This window comes from Physeter macrocephalus, chromosome 16, assembly GCF_002837175.3.
Source record: "Physeter macrocephalus isolate SW-GA chromosome 16, ASM283717v5, whole genome shotgun sequence".
Classification (NCBI taxonomy): Eukaryota; Metazoa; Chordata; class Mammalia; order Artiodactyla; family Physeteridae; genus Physeter; species Physeter macrocephalus.
The window spans coordinates 19,992,601-20,011,369 of record NC_041229.1 but is presented as its reverse complement, the minus strand read 5'-3'; the positions used below and the strand labels follow the sequence as shown (position 1 = coordinate 20,011,369).

At 45.3% G+C, this 18,769-nt stretch overlaps 3 protein-coding genes across 4 annotated transcripts; 2 read left to right on the top strand and 1 right to left on the bottom strand.

The window, feature by feature from the left end:
- Positions 1 to 2,818: 2,818 nt before the first annotated feature.
- Positions 2,819 to 6,414, bottom strand: CRYAB (crystallin alpha B). Of its 2 annotated transcripts, none has more exons than XM_007128267.3 (3): positions 5,978 to 6,414; positions 4,480 to 4,602; positions 2,819 to 3,165 (listed from the first exon to the last, which is right to left on the bottom strand). In XM_007128267.3, exons 1-3 carry the CDS (start codon positions 6,170 to 6,172, stop codon positions 2,962 to 2,964), a joined length of 522 nt encoding a protein of 173 aa, XP_007128329.1. In that variant the 5' UTR covers positions 6,173 to 6,414; the 3' UTR covers positions 2,819 to 2,961. The 2 variants fall into 2 exon arrangements, with proteins under 2 accessions (XP_007128329.1, XP_028357290.1); XM_028501489.2 differs by having other exon boundaries at positions 4,534 to 4,602; positions 5,978 to 6,270.
- Positions 6,415 to 7,146: 732 nt separating this feature from the next.
- HSPB2 (heat shock protein family B (small) member 2) lies at positions 7,147 to 8,463 on the top strand. The gene is made up of 2 exons (XM_007128268.3): positions 7,147 to 7,334; positions 7,823 to 8,463. Exons 1-2 carry the CDS (start codon positions 7,241 to 7,243, stop codon positions 8,272 to 8,274), a joined length of 546 nt encoding a protein of 181 aa, XP_007128330.1. The 5' UTR covers positions 7,147 to 7,240; the 3' UTR covers positions 8,275 to 8,463.
- A 3,334-nt stretch (positions 8,464 to 11,797) lies between these two features.
- Positions 11,798 to 18,497, top strand: C16H11orf52 (chromosome 16 C11orf52 homolog). Its single transcript, XM_007128269.3, has 4 exons — positions 11,798 to 11,861; positions 16,237 to 16,274; positions 17,351 to 17,403; positions 17,636 to 18,497. Exons 1-4 carry the CDS (start codon positions 11,830 to 11,832, stop codon positions 17,882 to 17,884), a joined length of 372 nt encoding a protein of 123 aa, XP_007128331.1. The 5' UTR covers positions 11,798 to 11,829; the 3' UTR covers positions 17,885 to 18,497.
- Positions 18,498 to 18,769: the final 272 nt, after the last annotated feature.

Here is an 18,769-nt window from a genome sequence, read left to right as displayed (position 1 = left end):
TGCTCCGCAACGGGAGAGGCCACAGCAGTGAGAGGCCCGCGTACCGCAAAAAAAAAAAAAAAAAAAAAGAAAAAAGAAAAGTCCTATACTAATAGCAGTGAACAAATAGCTATAGCAAAGCATGTGATCTGGAAAAGAATAACAACAAAAAACTAGTCTAACTTGGCGATGGTAATAATAAACAAAAAAGGTGACCCTGCACATTCTGAACAAATTTGTCAAAAACATAAATATCATACTCTAATAGACAAAGTGTGATTCATTTAAGATCAAATCATTAAGATTATGTCTGCTTGAGAAATCTGGTAATTCACTAAAATGATTAAAGCTGACACATGGTTTCCAGGGCATTCTTCAGTTTTTTACACTACTTAATTCAGCCTCAATCAGTTAAGGTGTTTTTGCATACCAGTAACATAAAACCCTCATCAAAAAAGATTAAACAAAAATGAGATGTAATAAGACATTGTGAAATAAGGAAGCTCTAAAGTTGACCAGTTAAACAGTTCAATGACCCATCAAGGTCTCGGAGTCTTACCATCTTCTTGCTCAGCCATCATCAGTATATCACGGATGCTCCCTCATGGTTTCAAGATGCCTACAGCAATCTGAGTATCACATTCTCATGCTCCAACATGCAGAGGAAGAAAAAAAATCAATCTCTCTCTCTCTCTCTTTCTCTCTGTCTCTGTCTCTCTCCCTCTCCCTCTTCCATCCCTCCCTCTCTCTTTTTTGGCAAGTCTTTTTAAAGGTAAAAAGCTTTTCTAGAAGCAGCTATAGCGAATTTCCCTCCTGTCTCATTGATCATAATTGGGTTGTAGCCCTTTCAAGATTAATCCCTACAGAAGGAAGGGAATTTCCATGATTGATTTAGACCAACTCTGACTGGAGCTTGGGGGAACCCTTCACTTTCCTGAGGCACATGGCTAGGAAGAATATGGTGGATACCTAAACCAATCTGGGGTGCTGTTGGCAAGACTGAAGGTGGTAAATAGGTTACTTAGGCAGCCAACAATGTCTGCTACCCAGCCATAAAAATTGGCTCTAAGTTTAGAGAAATCTGACTTCTGGCTAGATCACAGCATTTCAGACTATTAGGAAGTTGTTTTTTAAGAGAAAACATTTTGAACCTGTATAGATTTGCAATGTATATTGTCCTAGCTCCACACCCCTGCAACATAAAAACTTTCGACAATTGTTTTACGTGTCATATTTTAAAAGCATGGCCAATCCCCAAACTTTTTTGTGAAGGAAAGAGTCCTTGTGAGAAATCAGAAATCAGCTGGAAGAGGGTGCAGAAAAAATAAGAGTTGTCTCTAAACATTTATACCAGGGCTATTTTTCATTAATTGAATGAGAAGTTTGTCTAGACTCACAAAAGTGAAATAGAGCTGTTTTTGTAGAGCAGTATGTCTTTGTTTAAGCTAAATAATATAATCACTTATTGATCTGTTGTTATTCACTGTAATTCTTAAACCTTTTAAAGACAAATACCATATGATATCACTTATATGTGGAATCTAAAATATGACACACCAATAAATAAATAAATAAATAATAAAAAGGGACTTTCCTGGTGGTCCAGTGGTTAAGACTCCATGCTTCCAATGCAGCGGGTGCAGGTTTGATCCCTGGTCGGGGAACTAAGATCCTACATGCTGCGTGGTGTGGCCAAAAAAAAAAAAAAAAAAAAAAAAACTAAACTAAAATATGACACAAATGAACATACCTACGAAACAGAAACAGACTCACAGAATAGAGAACAGACTTGTGGTTGCCTGTGTGGGGGGATGGGGGAGGAAAGGATTGGGAGTTTGGGATTAGCAGATACAAACTACTATATATAGGATGGATAAACAAGGTTCTACCATATAGCACAGGGAACTATATTCAATATCCTGTGATGAACCATAATGGAAAAGAATATGAAAATATATATATGCATGTGGATAACTGAGTCATTTTGCTGAAGAGCAGAAATTAACACAACATTGTATAATAAGTCAACTATACTTCAATAAAATTTAAAAAATAAAAAAAATAAGGGACTTCCCTGATGGTCCAGTGGGTAAAAATCCACACTCCCAATGCAAGGGGCCCAGGTTCCGATCCTGGTTGGGGAACTAGATCCCACATGCATGTCACAACTAAGAGCCCACATGCTGCAACTAAAGATCCCACGTGCCACAACTAAGACCCGGAGTGGCTTAAACAAATAAATATTTAAAAATAAATAAAAAGAAAAAGTTAAACTTTTTAAATTGTTGGGTCAATGGATTGTACATTTCCCAGTCTTAGTTTTAATAGGTGTTTACCGGCTAATTAAGGGACTACACCTGAGAGGCTTGTTTGGCGATAATCACCTGTCCTATTGTGATAATCACCTGTCCACCTTGTGAATCAGCTGAAGGCAATGCTTATCAGTAGCAAAATGTCAAAGTTGAGGATACCATCTGCTCCCTGGTGACATGATGAATTTTAGAGATGCACTAAGGCCTTTTATGCATTGTCATCCAGACCTCATTCAGATTTGTTATTGGAACTGAGGGCCAAAATCAAAGAGGGAGGAGAGGAACTAATATTCCTTGAACTCTGCTAAGGGCTTTACCTCCTTTTTCTCCTTAATTTACTCCTTACAACTAGTGTACAAATCAGTACCCCATGTTATAAATGGAAGACTTAAAGACCATAAAGCTTAAGTGACTTGCTAAATTTATCCCATGAGTAAATGCTGGAAACAGTCATTCTGACCCTAATATCCCTGGAGTCCCCTAAATAACATGTGATGATTATTACAAAATATTCAAACACAACACAGTTTTCTGTTGCTGAATGATATTTATTAGCTTAATAATTTGGGCCTGCCCTTAGCATTAATAAGCTTCAGCACTAGTCACAAGATTTTCATTCACTGGTGGGGAAATTTTCTTGTTTTAAAAAATGCAGTTAGAGAAAGGGCATCTACTTCTTGGGGGCTGCAGTGACAGCAGGTTTCTCTTCACGGGTGATGGGAATGGTGCGCTCAGGGCCGGAGACCTGTTTCCTTGGTCCATTCACAGTGAGGACGCCATCAGATGACAGGGATGAAGTAATGGTGAGAGGGTCCACATCAGCTGGGATCCGGTATTTCCGGTGGAACTCCCGGGAGATGAAGCCATGTTCATCCTAATCCAAGAGAATAAGGAAAGAGGTAGAGAGATAAGAACAGGAAATAGCATCACTTGCCTAGAACTCAGACATCCTCCTTCCCCTTAGGTGTGGCCAAATGCATGGCAACATGAGAGAAAGCTAAATAGCTGTTCTGTTTGGGGCTAAGATGAAATTGCCTAGGTGGTCACTCCTACCAATGAGAGTCTGAGAAGTCTGAACAGCCAAAACTTCATAGCTCTCTAAACCCTCAGGCATGGACATGTTCAGGGGTATTTCCCAGAGGTTTAGATCAATGTTTTTTGGGCCTACAGGATTGGGAATATCATCTGGCTTTGAAGATTTGAGTCCCTGAGGAAACCCAGAAATTGTCCTGACTCTTCAGGAATGTTCCAGAAGTTTCCAGACCAACAGACCTAATAATAACAACAACAACAATAAAGACTCCCTCCAGGGAGACTCTGATCTAAAGTTGAATCATACAAGCAAAACTGAAACAGCTTGAGGACCTCACACTATACTGTTTGATGCACAAGTTTCTGAGTTGGGAATTCCCTGGCGGTCCAGTGGTAAGGACTCCGCGCTTTCACTGCCTCAGGTAGGAAGCAAACTCATAGAAAAACTCTCCCAGAGTTTTGAAAAGCTATTCCATTCTTTAGAATTTGGCTAAAGATTTCTGACCCTAACCTTTACACCTGCTGAATCTCAAGCATTTATCCAGACAGGCTCTCAACTGATTTCCACATGGGTCTAGGGTATTAGGAGCTGAGTAGAGCTCTGAAGCTTAGGCAAAGCAAGTAGTTCAGCATTAAGATGGGCTAAAGAGAAGTGAATTCCAAAACATCTGAAAGAAAAGTCTCAAATTCAAGAGCCTTCCGAGTGCATGCAGTTAATGTAATTATATAAAGCAATCAGATGTCTGACAGCCACTACTCCTAAATCAGTGGTCTTCAACCTTGACTAACTGTACATTAGAATCCCCTAGGGAGCTTTGAAAAAAATCCTGATTTAACTGACCTGGGATATGCCTGAGCACTGGGATATTTTTTTAAAATTCCCCTGGCAATTCTAATGTGGTCAAGGTTGAGAACTACCAGCTTAAAGAGGAAGTTAACATCCCATCTATCCCATCTGAGGCAATCAAATCAAAACTAACAACAAAGATCACTTCTCTGGCCAAAACAACAGCAACAATAACAACAACAGGTTTAATCCCTGTTCTTGACTCTTATGGCTTAGGACTGGAATGCTGCCAGCCTCAGGGGCTGATGGCAGACTCTGGCATATAGTACGCGCTGGATGAATGAGCAGAAGAGAAAGTCAGCTACGTACCTGGCGCTCTTCATGTTTGCCATGCACTTCAATCACATCTCCCACCACCCTGACCTTGAGTTCCTCTGGGGAGAAGTGCTTCACATCCAGGTTGACAGAGAATCTGTCCTTCTCCAGCCGCATCTGGAAATAGCAAGGTGGGGGAGGGGAAGACAAAAGATAGTAGGAATATGAACACTAGTACAGTCTCATTCTGCAGACTTGCTTTCTTTCCAGGTAGTTTATCCTCCTCTTTTTATTTTTTTATTATTTTATTATTATTATTATTTTTTTTTTTTGCAGTACGCGGGCCTCTCACTTGTTGTGGCCTCTCCCGTTGTGGAGCACAGGCTCCGGACGCGCAGGCTCAGCGGGCATGGCTCACGGGCCCAGCCGCTCCGCGGCTCGTGGGATCCTCCCGGACCAGGGCACGAACCCGTGTCCCCTGCATTGGCAGGCGGACTCTCAACCACTGCGCCACCAGGGAAGCCCTATCCTCCTCTTTTTAGCTAAAAATCCCGTTTTGAATAAACATGACTCTCTAGTTCAGGGGTGCCACCACAGTGGTACCCAAGGCACACCATTTGGTCATCAGGCCAAAATTTATTTACAGGGACAGGGAAGAAGACAGGCCACCCAGGGGACAAATCACAAGGATGGGTCTGGGCATGGCTTCTGCTGCTTCTCCGACCCAATGCCTGGCCTTGTCATTTGTCTGTGAGACAAAGGCCCCTTCTTCTTACTCAGGTCTCTGCCAAGTTTCCCACCCACTCAATCTGGAATGTTCTGCTAGCTCTGATTGTCCTTCCAAAGCCCTTGCCCACTCGGCTGCTGTTAACTCACTCTTGAATATTTTTAAACCAGAGTGTTATCTGTGACAGCTTCTGTCAATCTTATGTGTTCGCCCCATTCTCCTACCCTCTCAGGACAAGTGGAGGGGGGTCCCTAAACTTGACCTACCTTCTATCCTCATTAGGCTTGGACCCAGGCCAGTGCCCTGTCACAGCCCTGAGAAACCCAGAAAATCATAGAAGAGGGAATAGAAAGGAAGAAAATAGTGGCTGCTGTCTCCAGCTCCATGCAGCCAGGATGAAAAGCTCAGGGTGAGGTAGGACTGTCTCCTGGCTCTGGAACTTGAGATGATAGTATTTGTCAGGAGTGTGAGGTATTAGAAGAGGTGAGCCAAAGGAGTCTGAAGGCAGCTCTTTCCCTGTAGATCATTATGAACCAAACCAGAAAGGGACATCCTACTTAGAAGATGGGACAGAGAATGATCTTCATAACACATGGAAAAAATGTAATAAATAGGATACAGAGGTGCATCGAATACAAACAGGTGACTGCGGAAGAGAGGAACTAGGGACCTGATCTTTCTTCACTGCAGGACACACAAGAGCCTAAGACACTTGGGACCCTTAGACCTAGTCAGATTTAGGCCAGGAGGAAAAGGACAGTGGATGGAGACACTTCCAGGAGGCTCCAGAATGAACTCACCTGTCCTGGCAGAGGGGAGACTTACCTCTGAGAGCCCAGTGTCAATCCAGCTGGGTGCCCGCAGAAATGAAGGCAGCCGAAGGTAGAAGGGGCTCAGGGAAGTAGAAGCTGGGAAGAGATCAGACTCCAACAGGTGCTCGCCAAAGAACTGGTCAAAGAGGCGGCTGGGAAAAGGAAAGAAGGGGCGGCGGATCCAGGGGTGGTGGATGGCGATGTCCATGGTGGCTAGGTGAGTGTGGGGACTCAGCTGGCTGGTCAGCTCCTTCAGCCGCAGCTACAGCCAGCCCCTTATATACGCAGTCTTCTGAAGCTTCTGGAATGGTGATGTCAGGGGTTTTATTATCCCAGCTCACTGCCCGTTCATGGAGACTTGTGATTGGGGATTTGGCAGTGTGACACATACCCAGTACTCACTGAGCTAAGAAAAGAGAAATACAAACACGTCTGAGCTGGCCAGTGACTTGTCCTGGTCTTGTTTTACTCGCTTTCTGTCCGCACCCCATGGCACCCACCCCCACCCCCTTCTCTGGAGTTGGGACTGAGGCAGGAATCCCAGGCAGGCGGGCAGTGGGCCCCTCCTCCTCCTCTGCAGCCTAGCATGCCAAGGGAATGCGGCCAGAGACTATCTTGGGCCTGGGCAGAAACTGGAATCTAACTAGGCTGGGCCCCAGATATTAACTCTTTGTAGGTCCCTGAAGGAGAGTAGTGATCACCAACATGTCAACGGCAGGTTTCCACGTGGTGTCCTGGGTCTCCCTGGGTTCAGAGAGAACCCTGACCTTAATCTAGGCAGGAAGGCCCCTCACCCCACCGCAGAGAAAGGGGAGAAAGTTGTTTGCGTCGTTCACTTTACAGGCCTCGCAGAACAGTAAATCCAGGGGAGCTTGATGAAGCAGAGCGCCGGCTGCCTGCCACTGAGGAGGAGAAGAGGGGCGTGGAAAACGTGCAAACTCTTTGGGAGGGTCTCAGCGCGGTCTCTCCGGGGCCTCCGCCACCAGCCTCCCCTCCCCAGCTCGCTCCGCAGCCAGGCCCCCAGCTGTCCTCCCCGGGGGGGCCCCCCGTGACAGCTGAAGGGTGTGCAGCGGAGGGGACGGGGGTCCAGGCGGCGCGGGCCACACACTCGACGCGGGTGCTGCCCGCCCCTCCCCCACCGGGCTCGGCACTATTTTGGGTGGTGTAGACCCCGCCCCCACCTCCGAGTGCGCCCGGGCTCTGCGGCAGCTGGAGGGGTGCTCCTGCGCCTGCTGGGGCCGCACCTCGAGCCGGGTCCGCCGGCGGCTCTGCAGCCATGTCGGGCCGCTCGGTGCCACATGCCCACCCGGCCACCGCCGAGTACGAGTTTGCCAACCCGAGCCGCCTGGGCGAGCAGCGCTTCGGGGAAGGTATGGCACGGACGCCACCCCCTTGCCTCCCACCCCCACCTGCTGAAATTCTGGGCTGACCTCCCAATGCTACTGGCCTCCACCCCACTCCGGGCTTAACTGAGCTCCTGGGGCGAGCCGTCTCCCACCCCAGACTCCCCCCTCACCCCCTCCGGGCAGGGCTCGCTCCCGTTCCTCCTGACCTCGGTGCGGACTGCTGCCCGCTGTGCTCTGATACCTGCCCCTGCTCCCCTCGGGATGCCTCCCCTGCGAACCACCCAGACCCGGTTTGGCTTGCTCTTCTTCATCCCAACTCATTCCCTTTCTCAATCTCCTCTCCCCAGCCGCCTCATTCCAGCCACTGGGACCCCTCCTTCCCCTTCCCTGCTTCTCCTGACTCCCCTCCAGCTCTCCCTAGGCCTCACCTCCTGATCTGCTCTCAGTTCGCCCTCCTTCCCACCCCATTCTCCCTCATCCTGCTTCTTGCCTTCTCTCTCTCTGCCCCTCAGGCCTCCTGCCAGAAGAGATCCTGACCCCCACCCTCTACCATGGCTACTATGTCCGGCCCCGGGCTGCCCAAGCTGGGGAGGGTAGCAGGGCAGGGGCCTCTGAGCTTCGGCTCAGTGAGGGCAAGTTCCAGGCATTTCTGGATGTGAGTCACTTTACCCCTGATGAGGTAACCGTGAGGACTGTGGACAACCTACTGGAGGTGTCTGCCCGGCACCCTCAGCGCCTGGACCGCCATGGCTTCGTGTCCAGAGAGTTCTGCCGAACCTACGTCCTGCCTGCTGATGTTGACCCCTGGCGGGTCCGCGCTGCTCTCTCCCACGATGGCATCCTCAACCTGGAGGCACCTCGGGGCGGCCGACATTTGGACACAGAGGTCAATGAGGTCTACATCTCCCTGCTCCCTGCACCTCCTGATCCAGAAGAAGAGGAGGCAGCCAGTGTTGAGCCCTGAGTGCCACAGACCCAGCACCCTTTCTAGCTCCCACGGTGATAGGACTAGCTGCTCACCACCCCAGAGGTAGCAGCATCCTTGGGGGAAGGGAAAAGTGCATGGTCACCATGTATGGTTTGGTCCCTTGGGACGTGTCATAGTGTTTTCATTTAGTTTTGGGTGGAGCTGAATAAACCCAAATCTCAGGGCCTTGTTTGTGCTGCTCCCTATTCTGTGGCCTGGAGGATGGGATGGGCAGGGAGGGAGACAAAAAGGACAGCTAGACAAAAAGGTCCTCAGTTAGATGTACGCAATGTCATAGCACCCTGAGCTCACACTTGTATGCTGAGATCACACCTGGAAGCTGACACTGGCTCCAGATCAAATTCCTGGCCATAATTTTCTCACAATGCAACAAAAGAGAGAGTGATCCTGGGAGGGAAAAAGGATATGCCATCCAAACAGCCCAGAGGGCACTGTCTGAGCTGGTGATTAGAGACACAAAAACAAGGGTCTCCAGACTGTCTGGCCTGTTTTGGGTAGGGGTTGGGAAAACAGCTTTTGGCTGCAGAGTTGCCTAAAGCCCTGGTTTCCCATACTAAGGTCTGTCCACTGTAAATGGTCTCTGATTCTGAGGGATCGAGTATGCAGACACAGGGGCACAGACACAGAAACCTCTGCCATTGTCACTGAATCACAGTCTCCCCACCCTCTGCCTATGAGAGAAAGCATTTGTTTCTAACCTTGAAACATCCCAAAGAGAGGAATCGCTGCATCCCTCCACCCAATCCAAGTCTAAATGCAGGGGAGCTAGGGTTATTGGTATGGTGGTGATGGCCAGGGAAACTTCCTTTGGAAGTAGAGTCGTAATACTAGGGGTATGATGTATTCAGGAAAGCCTGAGGGCGGGTGGGGGTTGACCTCTTAATTACTGTCTGTAATCAAGAGAACATGCATGTGTATGCTTTGAGGAGTGTCCAGAAGACCTCCCTGCCCCCAAATATATCTTTTACTAGGTTGTGATGGACATCTGAAATTCTTCCATTAAAGTGGTTGATTCTTAACTTTTTTTATGGACCCTCTTGAAAAATCTGGCAAAAGCAATAGATCCTCTTACCAGAAAAACACACATGCTCCGAAATTTGGCATACAATTTGAATAGGTTCACACAGCTCTTGAGATCCATTCATATGCCCCTCTTAGGGAATCTGTGGATCCCCAGGATAAGAACCCTCACGTGAAGAATACAATTCTTGGTTAAAGGATTGCCATCTATTAAAAATTAAAGCATACCTTAAAGAAATAACTATTGATGTATTCTTTTGTTCACTCATTCAACAAATATTTATTAAACCCCAAGTAATATACTATGGAGGTTATACATTGTAATTATAAATTTAAAACTATGCTCCTTTGTTGTCTACTCTCAGGAATCTTAACGTCTAGCTGAGAAGAAAAAGAATTGTAAAAGGATCCTATTCAGACTTCAACCAGAACAGCTTCACTTTGATCTGTTTCATAGTTGGAATTTTTACCTGAGCTTCATTTAAAAGAAAGGGTTCCTTAGCTAGAAAAAAAAATGGAAACCTCTGATTTTGTCCAAATCCCCATCCCATTCAAATACTTTGAAGATTATTAACCAACTTCTGGGACAGTTTCAGTGACCGAGAGCTTAGAACTTCATAAGGTAGCCCATTTCATTTTCTTTTTGGACCCATCTGTTATAAGTTCTTCCTTCCATTGATCCAAAATCTGCATTTCAGTAACTTCTGCCCATTGGTTCAGGTTATGTCCAGAAAATAAATGCAATCCTTCTTTCACTTGAGAGTCCCTTCAAATATTTAAAAGTAACCATCCTGTCCTCCAAAAGCTTCCCTTTCCCAACTAAACATGCCTAATTCTTTTAACCGTATTTTATAGGACTTTCCATACCACTTATAACTCAGACAACTTTCTCTTTAATACACTGCCTCTTGACACTGTAACTTGAAATTCAACATGTAAACCTAAAATTATTATTCCAATCATGGACTGACTGGTACAGACTTCAGTGGAATAATCAATACTGTTGTTTATCACTCTAGACTTCTATTAATGGTGCTTTGGGTATATCAGATTTTCTGACTACCACAACACAGTGTTGGTTCCTTTGGAATTTCTGGTCATATAAAAATCTCACATGTTTTCCTTTAAATTTTTTCTTTAAATTAGAGAAAGTAGCTAGAAAGGGACCAAGATTGTGGAGGGCTTTGAGTGCCAAGCTAAGAAGTTTGGGTAGCAGGATGAAAAGAATACAGTTAATGGTAGAGTACAGAATGGATTGCCAGGGAGAAGCATGGCCATGAAATAAGAGGCTAGTGCAATGATCCATCACCAGACAATAAAGTAAGATGCTTTACCATCTAACAATTAGCTGAGAACAAGAAGTAATAATAATAACAATAGCTAGGACTTACTGAGAGGGTCCCATGTGCCAGGCCCTGGACTAGAGTTTTATATACATTATCTCATTTAATCTTCACCACAATCCTACAAGGTTATGACTCTTATTATCTCCATTTTTCATAAGGAAAGAAGATGGGGAGGAATGAAGCGTCCAGGGTACTCTTTGTGGAGTATGGGGCTGAGTGCTGGGTCCTGAACATCCATAAGGGACACACAAATAACTGGGCATCTGAACAAGACACTAAAGAGGGGGTGGGAACACTGAAGACAAGCCATACAGGTTCCACAAATTCTCCTAGAGCCCCTATTTTCTACAGAGGAATTTGCTCAACTGCATCCTAGTTGCCAGTGAGTGTGGAATGAGAACAGCTTCACGTCATTGGAGGAGAAGCTGAGTTGAGATTAAATGGAGATTCCGTAGTTCTCTACTGGGGATGGGGAAGTGAGTGGTTAAGAAGTGCTGAGACCATTCCAATCATAGAATCATATGATTTTTGACCAGAAAGGGGATTAAGTAATGAGTTTAGCCCTCCATTTTTACAGTCCTAGAAAAAAGTGATTTGCCCACATTAATTCCAATAACAAGGGAGAATACAAAAGGAATACATTTCCCTAAATTTTAGTTTCCAAAAGAGTCCAGTATTCAAACCCAGATTCTGGACAAGGATAATAAGAGACTGACACCGATTACCTTGAAAGTGAAACTCAATTAGACCTGCGTAGTGCTGGGGAAACATAGGTAAGACTCTTTATTATAGACGATACATTTCAATGACAGTGTGAAGTAGTAGAGAAACATTTCCTAAGGAAATCCAGAGCCCTTTTCTGTCTCAGGTTTCTGCTCACTGAAGCTTGAAGCTCAGAAGTTAATGCTTCATCAAAGTAGCTCCAAATCCCGAAGGTGAGATTGCTCTCACCTGGAGCCCGTGTGTGTTCCTCTACCCTTTGGCTGGGAGCAGTCACCTGGGAATCTTTCCAGCAGGTGGCTTCCAAAGTCCAGCCTGTTAGGTTGAAATCTGACCCTGACGGAGGCTCCCTGGGAGCTGCTACTGAAAGCTGAACCGGGAACCAGGAAATGCACAAGCCCCTATCGGTAGCAAAACAGCTGGGCTCCCTGGGAGACAGAGCACCATGGGAAACCGGCTCTGCTGCGGGGAAAGCTGGTGAGTAGGGGGAAAGGTCGGAGGGTAAGGTCTCTGTTGGTGGACATGAAGACCCCAAGAATAAGAGAGAGCCTGCAGCTAGTGCTCTGCCAAGTTCCCACTGTCACCTTCTCCACATGGCACCTCCTCCATGTGGCACCTCCAGGGGCCAGCACCACAGCAGCACCCCTTCTGTGCTCCCTCCTTTCAGGAAACCTCAAAAAACAGCCAAGCCAGCTGTCTGTCCAACGGCCAGGACAGGGCTGGAATAGTAAATTAGTAAATTGACATTTTTTCTCTTTGTCTTCCTCTGCCTCCTCTTTCCGTTTATTCTCTTCCTTTCTCCTCCAGATAATGGTAATAATTGTAGCATTTGGAGCTTTATAATCTCATTTAATTTTCCCAACAGTTCTGAGGGAGGTGGTCTTACTCCTCCCATTTTACAGCTAAGAAGCTGAGATTCAGAGAAGTTAACTAATTTGTCTGGGGTCACATGGCTAGTAAGCAAACAAACCAAGATTACAACCCAAGTTTATCTGACTTCAAAGCCCATACTTTTAATCATGCCATAATACTGCCTCCTGAATCAAGCAAGTCAACTTTGGAGAAATGTTTATTTAAAAGGGTAGACGTAAAAATAATAATAAAATAAAAATAAAATAAAAGGGCAGAAATGAGGAGAAGGAGAATATCCATGCAATATTTGAATATACCTTTCACACTTGTTTGCTGTGTGACCTTAGGCAAATTCTGTAGCTTCTCTTTTTCCTCATATGTAATATGTAGATAAAACAACCTGTGTTGTTTAGATTACAGACTTGAAGAGCAGATTATATGTGAAAGCCTCACAATAAATGAATCATATTGTCTTTATTATTCTTTCCCAGGATTGTCATCACTGTTGTTAAATAACAAAAATTCAACCAAGTAAATTTAAAAAATTTAGTTGGCTTTATTGAACAGTTCATGAATGGGGCAGCATCTCATCTAGCAAGTAGAAAGGAGCTCCGAGGAGCTGTACAAAATGAAAGACTTTTATAGGCAGAAGGGGGAAGGGACCAAGGGAAGAGCAGATGACCTCATCTTCCTTTGGGCAATGGAAAAGGTCTGTGTGGCAGATTATCTCATTGATGCTGACCAGAGAATTCCAAACTGACGTTTAAGAAAGACTACATTCCTGGGGAAGGTTGAAACTCCAGTTAGGCTAGGTATTAAGCCATGGTTTGGTGGTATGAGCTTAGCACAAGCAACACCATTTGAGGCCTGTTGTTTCTTTTCTTTTTAAATTTTTTGGCCACACTGCACTTGGCATGTGGGATCTTAGTTCCCCGACCAGGGATCGAACCCATGCCCTGTGCAGTGGAAGTGCAGAGTCCTAACCACTGGACCACCAGGGAAGTCCCGGCCTGTTGTTTCTTTTTAACGCTATAAACCCCTGGGCCTAGTTTTATCCTGTCCACTGCCTTCTTAGCTCTACCACTCCATGCCTGCATCTGTCTTGAGGGTGATCTGTTTATGAATAAACTATCATTATGTTTAGAGAGATAGGTGAGGTACATTGAAAAGCACATATAATTTGGAGTCAGTACATTGGATTCAAGTCCTGTTCCTACTACTCATTCACTTATTAAACAACTATTTTATTGAACACCTATGTGTATCAGGCTTAGTGATAGAGGCAGAAGACATAGCAATAATAGGAAATTTGGTTCTTCTTGAGTAAGGTACCAAAGTTCTAGGGCCTTAGTTGGCCCATCTATAAAATGAGAACAGCACTTTTTAAACTCTGAGATGTCCTATAGACATGGGACATCTAGAAACATAAAAACTTCCAGAGAAGGGGGTGTAAAGCATCTTTCACTCCCTTTCTTCCCAAGTCTTCATAGTTTTCATTTTTGGTCATTTCTTCCTTGGATGGTGGTAGTCATAGTAGTCAGCTTTGATTGACACTCATTATATGCCAGACACCTAGCTGAGTATTTTACATTTATTATTTTATTTCAATTTTACAATGATCCCATGAGTTTTAAGTCCTATTATTATCTTCATTTTATTAATAAGAAAATGGAGGGAATTCCTTGGCGGTCCAGTGGTTAGGACTCAACGCTTTCACTGCTGAGGGCCTGGGATCCATCCCTGGTCAGGGAAACAAGATCCCGCACGCCATGCAGCATGGCCAAAAATTTTTAACTAAGTAAAATGAAAATGGAAGCCTAATGAAGTAAAAAACTTGCTAAAGGTCATAGAGCTAGTCTGACACCACCAGTCAGACTCTAGAGCCTAGCTAGAAACACTGCACCAGTTATCCTAACCAAAATATATTTTTTCCTCTTAAAATATTAGTGGGACTGGATAAATATTGTTCTTCTCTATTTCTCATTGTCTCAATAAACTTCAGAAACTTAAAGACACTGTGACAATTGAGATTTTTATTAAAAACTTCTTTTTCTGATTACAAAAGTAATACACATTCACTGTAGAAAATTTGGAAAGCACCAAAGAGGAGAAAATAAGAAACAACCATAAATATAAGCACCCAGAGATGACAGGAACATTTTAGTGTATTTCCATGTAATCCTTTTTAAATGCCTATATGCATAGTTTTTATCCCAAAACATATTACCTTTTTATTATCGTAATAAAGAGGAAAATTTTCCATGCTATTAGGTGTTCTTCCAACATAGCATCTTTCTTAAATTGATATATAATGTTCCATTGATTGGAGATGCCATTTATTTAGTTAGCTCCCAATGTTGGACATTTAGTATATTTCCTATTTTTTGCAATTATAAATAATGCTACAATGAGCATCCATATTTGCACCTGATTATTGCTTAGAACTGCTACATCAGAGGGTACACACATTTATGTTTAAGGCTTCTTATACTTATTGCCAATTGCATTCTAGCTACATCAGAGGGTACACACATTTATGTTTAAGGCTTCTTATACTTATTGCCAATTGCATTCTAGAAAGACTGCACCAATTTTTATTCTTACTACCAATATAGGAGAGTGCCCATTTGGTTTCCTTAATTCTGGGCTAAAAATAAAATCCTGTCACCCGCGAGTCTAACCAAATATTCCATTTGGGTCGTGTCCAGGCATTGTGTAACATCCAACATGGGAACAGGCTCTGTTCACTAAAATTGAGTTACCCAAGTCTACATTATTTTAGAATTAATATTCTCTTTATCTGTTTAAGTAGAAGTAAGTAGGAAGACAGTAGTGACCAGGGGCAAGGAATTAGAGGCTAGGATTAGGCTATGACGAGGCAGTGGTAAAGGAAAGGAAGAGCTAAAGTGGAAGAAGAGGAAGTAGAAAGACCCAGAAATAGTCTCAAAGCTTTTCTTCTGAACCACCTCTAGAGTTCAAATGGAGACTCAAACTACTCTCAGCTCAGCAAGCTGCATTAAAACCAAAAATCAAACCAAAACACAAACCTCTGTCAGATATGTGTGGAAAAATCCTGATTTTTCTACATTAGGAAAATGAACATGATTTAGAAGTTCCCCCCCTTTCTTTTTAATTAGCAAAAGAAGGAAACTTCCTTGGGGAGACAGAAGTCAGACAAATAGGGTTGGCTCTGTTACAGTTGGAAATGTACTAGCAAGAAAAAGCATCCCGAGTAAGCCACAAACTATTCAGCCTATTTCCTCAGACAAGTGTTGTTTCTCTGGCCATGAAACAGTTGACAATCACATAGACACACTGGCTCCATCGGGGACCCCAGGGGCTCAGAAATTAGTATAAGAGGTCTGTCCTGCAGGGAGGGCAATGTAGCTGAGTCACTCACTAAATTCAGAGCTTCCTGTGCTATGGATGTTAAAGCTTAAACATCTCTCACTTTCTCTGTTAATTAAAAACAAGGACAAAAAAGCAGGGCGGGAGGTCACCTGTTAGGAAAGGGCTGTGCAGGGCTCTAATTAGTCAGCCCTGGTTGTGGCAGTTTCTGTGACTCCCAGAATGAGAACCCCAGGTTGGCAGAGACCCTGAAGGAGAGACACCAGAGAAGAAGCAAGAGGGTCTCTGAATCCAGGAATATCCCATTATTTGGCCAGTTTCCCTTACCCTCTGCTGGGATTAGCCTGTTAGACAATCCCAGAATAGCCCTCAACCCAGCTACATCCCTGGCATGTAGCGCCTGGTTGCCTGAGGCTGTATTTTGGGTTTGGTTATGTCAGTTGTACCACTCCACCTTCCAGAACCATCCCTTTGGGAGAGGTATGGTACCCTTGATAAATGCTTTGGGGCTGGCTCAGGGTGAATCTTTGTTAGAAGGAGGTGAGGGAAGGTCACCCTACCAGAATGCTAAGGAGACCACAGAGCAAATGATAAAGGAGGGAAGATAGAGGCCAGGCTCTTACACATGAGTGATCTGTTTTTCCTTTCACAGGAGCTGCCCATCAACTTTCCAGAGGAAAAAGAAAATGGGTAATGGGCGTTGGGGGTGGGGGGTGGGGGATGCTAGGGGGAGTGCAAATTTGAGAAAAGAAGATAAGAGACCCAGTGTCTTTAGAAGGGGCATAAGGTGGGGGACCGCTAAAGGGAGATAGTACACCAAAGAGAATCGTTAGGTTACTGTGTTCAAGACCAGCTCTGAAACTCTGAGTCTCATCCTTTCCATTATCTCAGAGTGGCAAGGTTGGTTGCTCATTCCTTCATTCATCCAGCAAAAATTTATTCAACCTTTATATTGTATGTGAAGCACGAGGCAGGATTCCAAGGAGGCAGAGAGGCACAAGAGGAAGGGCACATGGTCTCGGCCCTAGAGGAACTGAAAATCAAGTTTGAGAAAGAGATACACGTTAACAAGTAACCGTAATGCCACGTATTATACACGTTAACAAATAACCGTAATACCACGTATTATACACGTTAACAAGTAACCGTAATACCATGTATTGATACTAGTGCTCCCAGCAGTACCGTATCCATGCTGTGAGAGAAGGGGAGAAAACACCGATGTTGAAGGAATAATAGCAAGTTCACAAGTTGGAAGAGGAGCAGGGAGGAGAGGGTATTTTAGGCCGGGGAATTATCTCATGCAGAGAAAAGAAAGACAAGAGAAGAGAGTGACTTTATGGAAAGTGACCAAATGCTTGGTGTAGCTGAGCTCTTACCATATTGCCCTGTAATAGTCTGTTTACTTGTCTCCCCTAGTAGACTGCAAGCTCCCCTGCACAGGAGAAAACGGCCTACTCATCCTTCTATCCCCAGAATGTGGCACAGAGCCTGGCATACGATGGGATCTCAACATATGCCTGTTGGACTATGTTAGGGGCCAGTGAAAAATTAGGTTGGAAGATATTACAGGCAGACTGTGAAAGGGCCAGATAGTATACTCTGCTAAGGAGTTTGAATGTGGGAATGGTAGAAGTTAGAGATGAGAGCAGAGGCAGGGAGATTAGTTAGAAACCCACCATAATAATTTCACAGAGATTTGAAGAAGGCAATCTCAGTAGAGACAGGAAGAGAAAATGGATTTAAGTCGGATTTCTTCCTCTCAGGGAGCCAAGCAAGATGGACATTAAAGCAGCAGCAGCAACAGAATGGCACAAAGGTAATGACAACCTCTGTCCCTCCCGGGAGGCCGCTCGGACATGGGATCCCAGGACTCAGCTTTTCCCTCCTGGGACAGAAACGTCTCAGTCATCTGTAGAAGTTTCTGGTTCTGCCCATCTTCCTCCATCCCCCAAAGCAGCAAAGCAAAGTGTCATTTAACAGACCCTGCGTTGGAGGTGAGGGGCAAAACCAAGTCAAGAATCTCCCTTAATGCTGTCCATTCCTCTCAGGGCCGTGACCCAACGAGACGTACGTATGAGCAGGTGTTAAAGCAGCCTGTGTCTCAGGAGAGGAGTCAAGGCCTCAGGTCGGAGGAGAGCAGCTTACACTATGCAGACATTCAAGTGTGCAGCCTAACCCAGACACGCTCTGCCCAGGAGGTGAAGCACCTACAGCTAGAAAATGCTACAGAGTATGCGACCCTTTACTTCCCTCAGTCCACACCCCGCTATGACAGCAAGAACGGGACCCTAGTATGAGCCCTGGGAAGGAGGGACCTGTTTGCATCATTTCACCACCATGGCTGTGGGGAGAATCTACTGCTTTGGGGGACTGGCTAGCAGCCCAGGGATGGCGGACACGTTTTAGGCTTAAAGAGCTACAGAGCCCCTGGAATTGAGGGCCCCGGTCTTGCACTCTCCCTAAGCCTATCTCTTATTTGCCACCATTAGCTTGGGATTGTATTTGGGTTACCTGGGGGTGGATGGAGTTCTACACAATGAAGGGGCTAGGCTGAGTGTGCAGGAAGGTAGGGTTTTGCCCCCTACCTTTGCTCCTGCTCTCTAGAAAACTGCAGAGAGAACAGGTTACCCTTGAAGCATCTGCACTTGAGCTGATTTTGTTGGAGTTAATTTTTTTTTTTTTTTTTTGCTGTACACGGGCCTCTCACTGTTGTGGCCTCTCCCGTTGCGGAGCACAGGCCCCGGACGCGCAGGCTCAGCGGCCATGGCTCACGGGCCCAGCCGCTCCGCGGCATGTGGGATCTTCCCGGACCGGGGCACGAACCCGTGTCCCCTGCATCGGCAGGCGGACTCTCAACCACTGCGCCACCACGGAAGGCTCTGTTGGAGTTAATTTGATGGTATCCCTTCTACACACCTTAAACGCCAAAGCTGAAGAAGAAGAGGTGCTCTGGAAAGCATTCAGAGCTCTTGTACACAGCTTCTAGGGCTGGCCTGGGCAATTTCCTCAGTGGCTGGGTCAAGGGTCCCAGACCTACACAAACAAATGAGGGCAGGGGCTGAGGCATGGAGCAAGCGTTTTCTGACCATCGATTACAAGGACGTCAAGTTACAGATGTTGACAGCACTGCGAGGCCCAGAAACTCCCTTTAGCTGGACTGTTTTCTCTCGCGGGTGCAGAGC

Bases quoted from the DNA above. Each gene is read 5' to 3' on its own strand.
- C16H11orf52 (XM_007128269.3), top strand. From the start codon at position 11,830: ATGGGAAACCGGCTCTGCTGCGGGGAAAGCTG. The intron at 11,862-16,236 runs GTGAGTAGGGGG...TTCCTTTCACAG, and splicing joins CTCTGCTGCGGGGAAAGCTG to GAGCTGCCCATCAACTTTCC. The intron at 17,404-17,635 runs GTAATGACAACC...CATTCCTCTCAG, and splicing joins AGCAACAGAATGGCACAAAG to GGCCGTGACCCAACGAGACG.
- HSPB2 (XM_007128268.3), top strand. From the start codon at position 7,241: ATGTCGGGCCGCTCGGTGCCACATGCCCACCCGGCCACCGCCGAGTAC. The intron at 7,335-7,822 runs GTATGGCACGGA...TCTGCCCCTCAG, and splicing joins CGAGCAGCGCTTCGGGGAAG to GCCTCCTGCCAGAAGAGATC.
- CRYAB (XM_007128267.3), bottom strand. From the start codon at position 6,172: ATGGACATCGCCATCCACCACCCCTGGATCCGCCGCCCCTTCTTTCCT. The intron at 4,603-5,977 runs GTAAGTCTCCCC...TGCTATTTCCAG, and splicing joins TTGACACTGGGCTCTCAGAG to ATGCGGCTGGAGAAGGACAG. The intron at 3,166-4,479 runs GTACGTAGCTGA...CTCTTGGATTAG, and splicing joins GCAAACATGAAGAGCGCCAG to GATGAACATGGCTTCATCTC.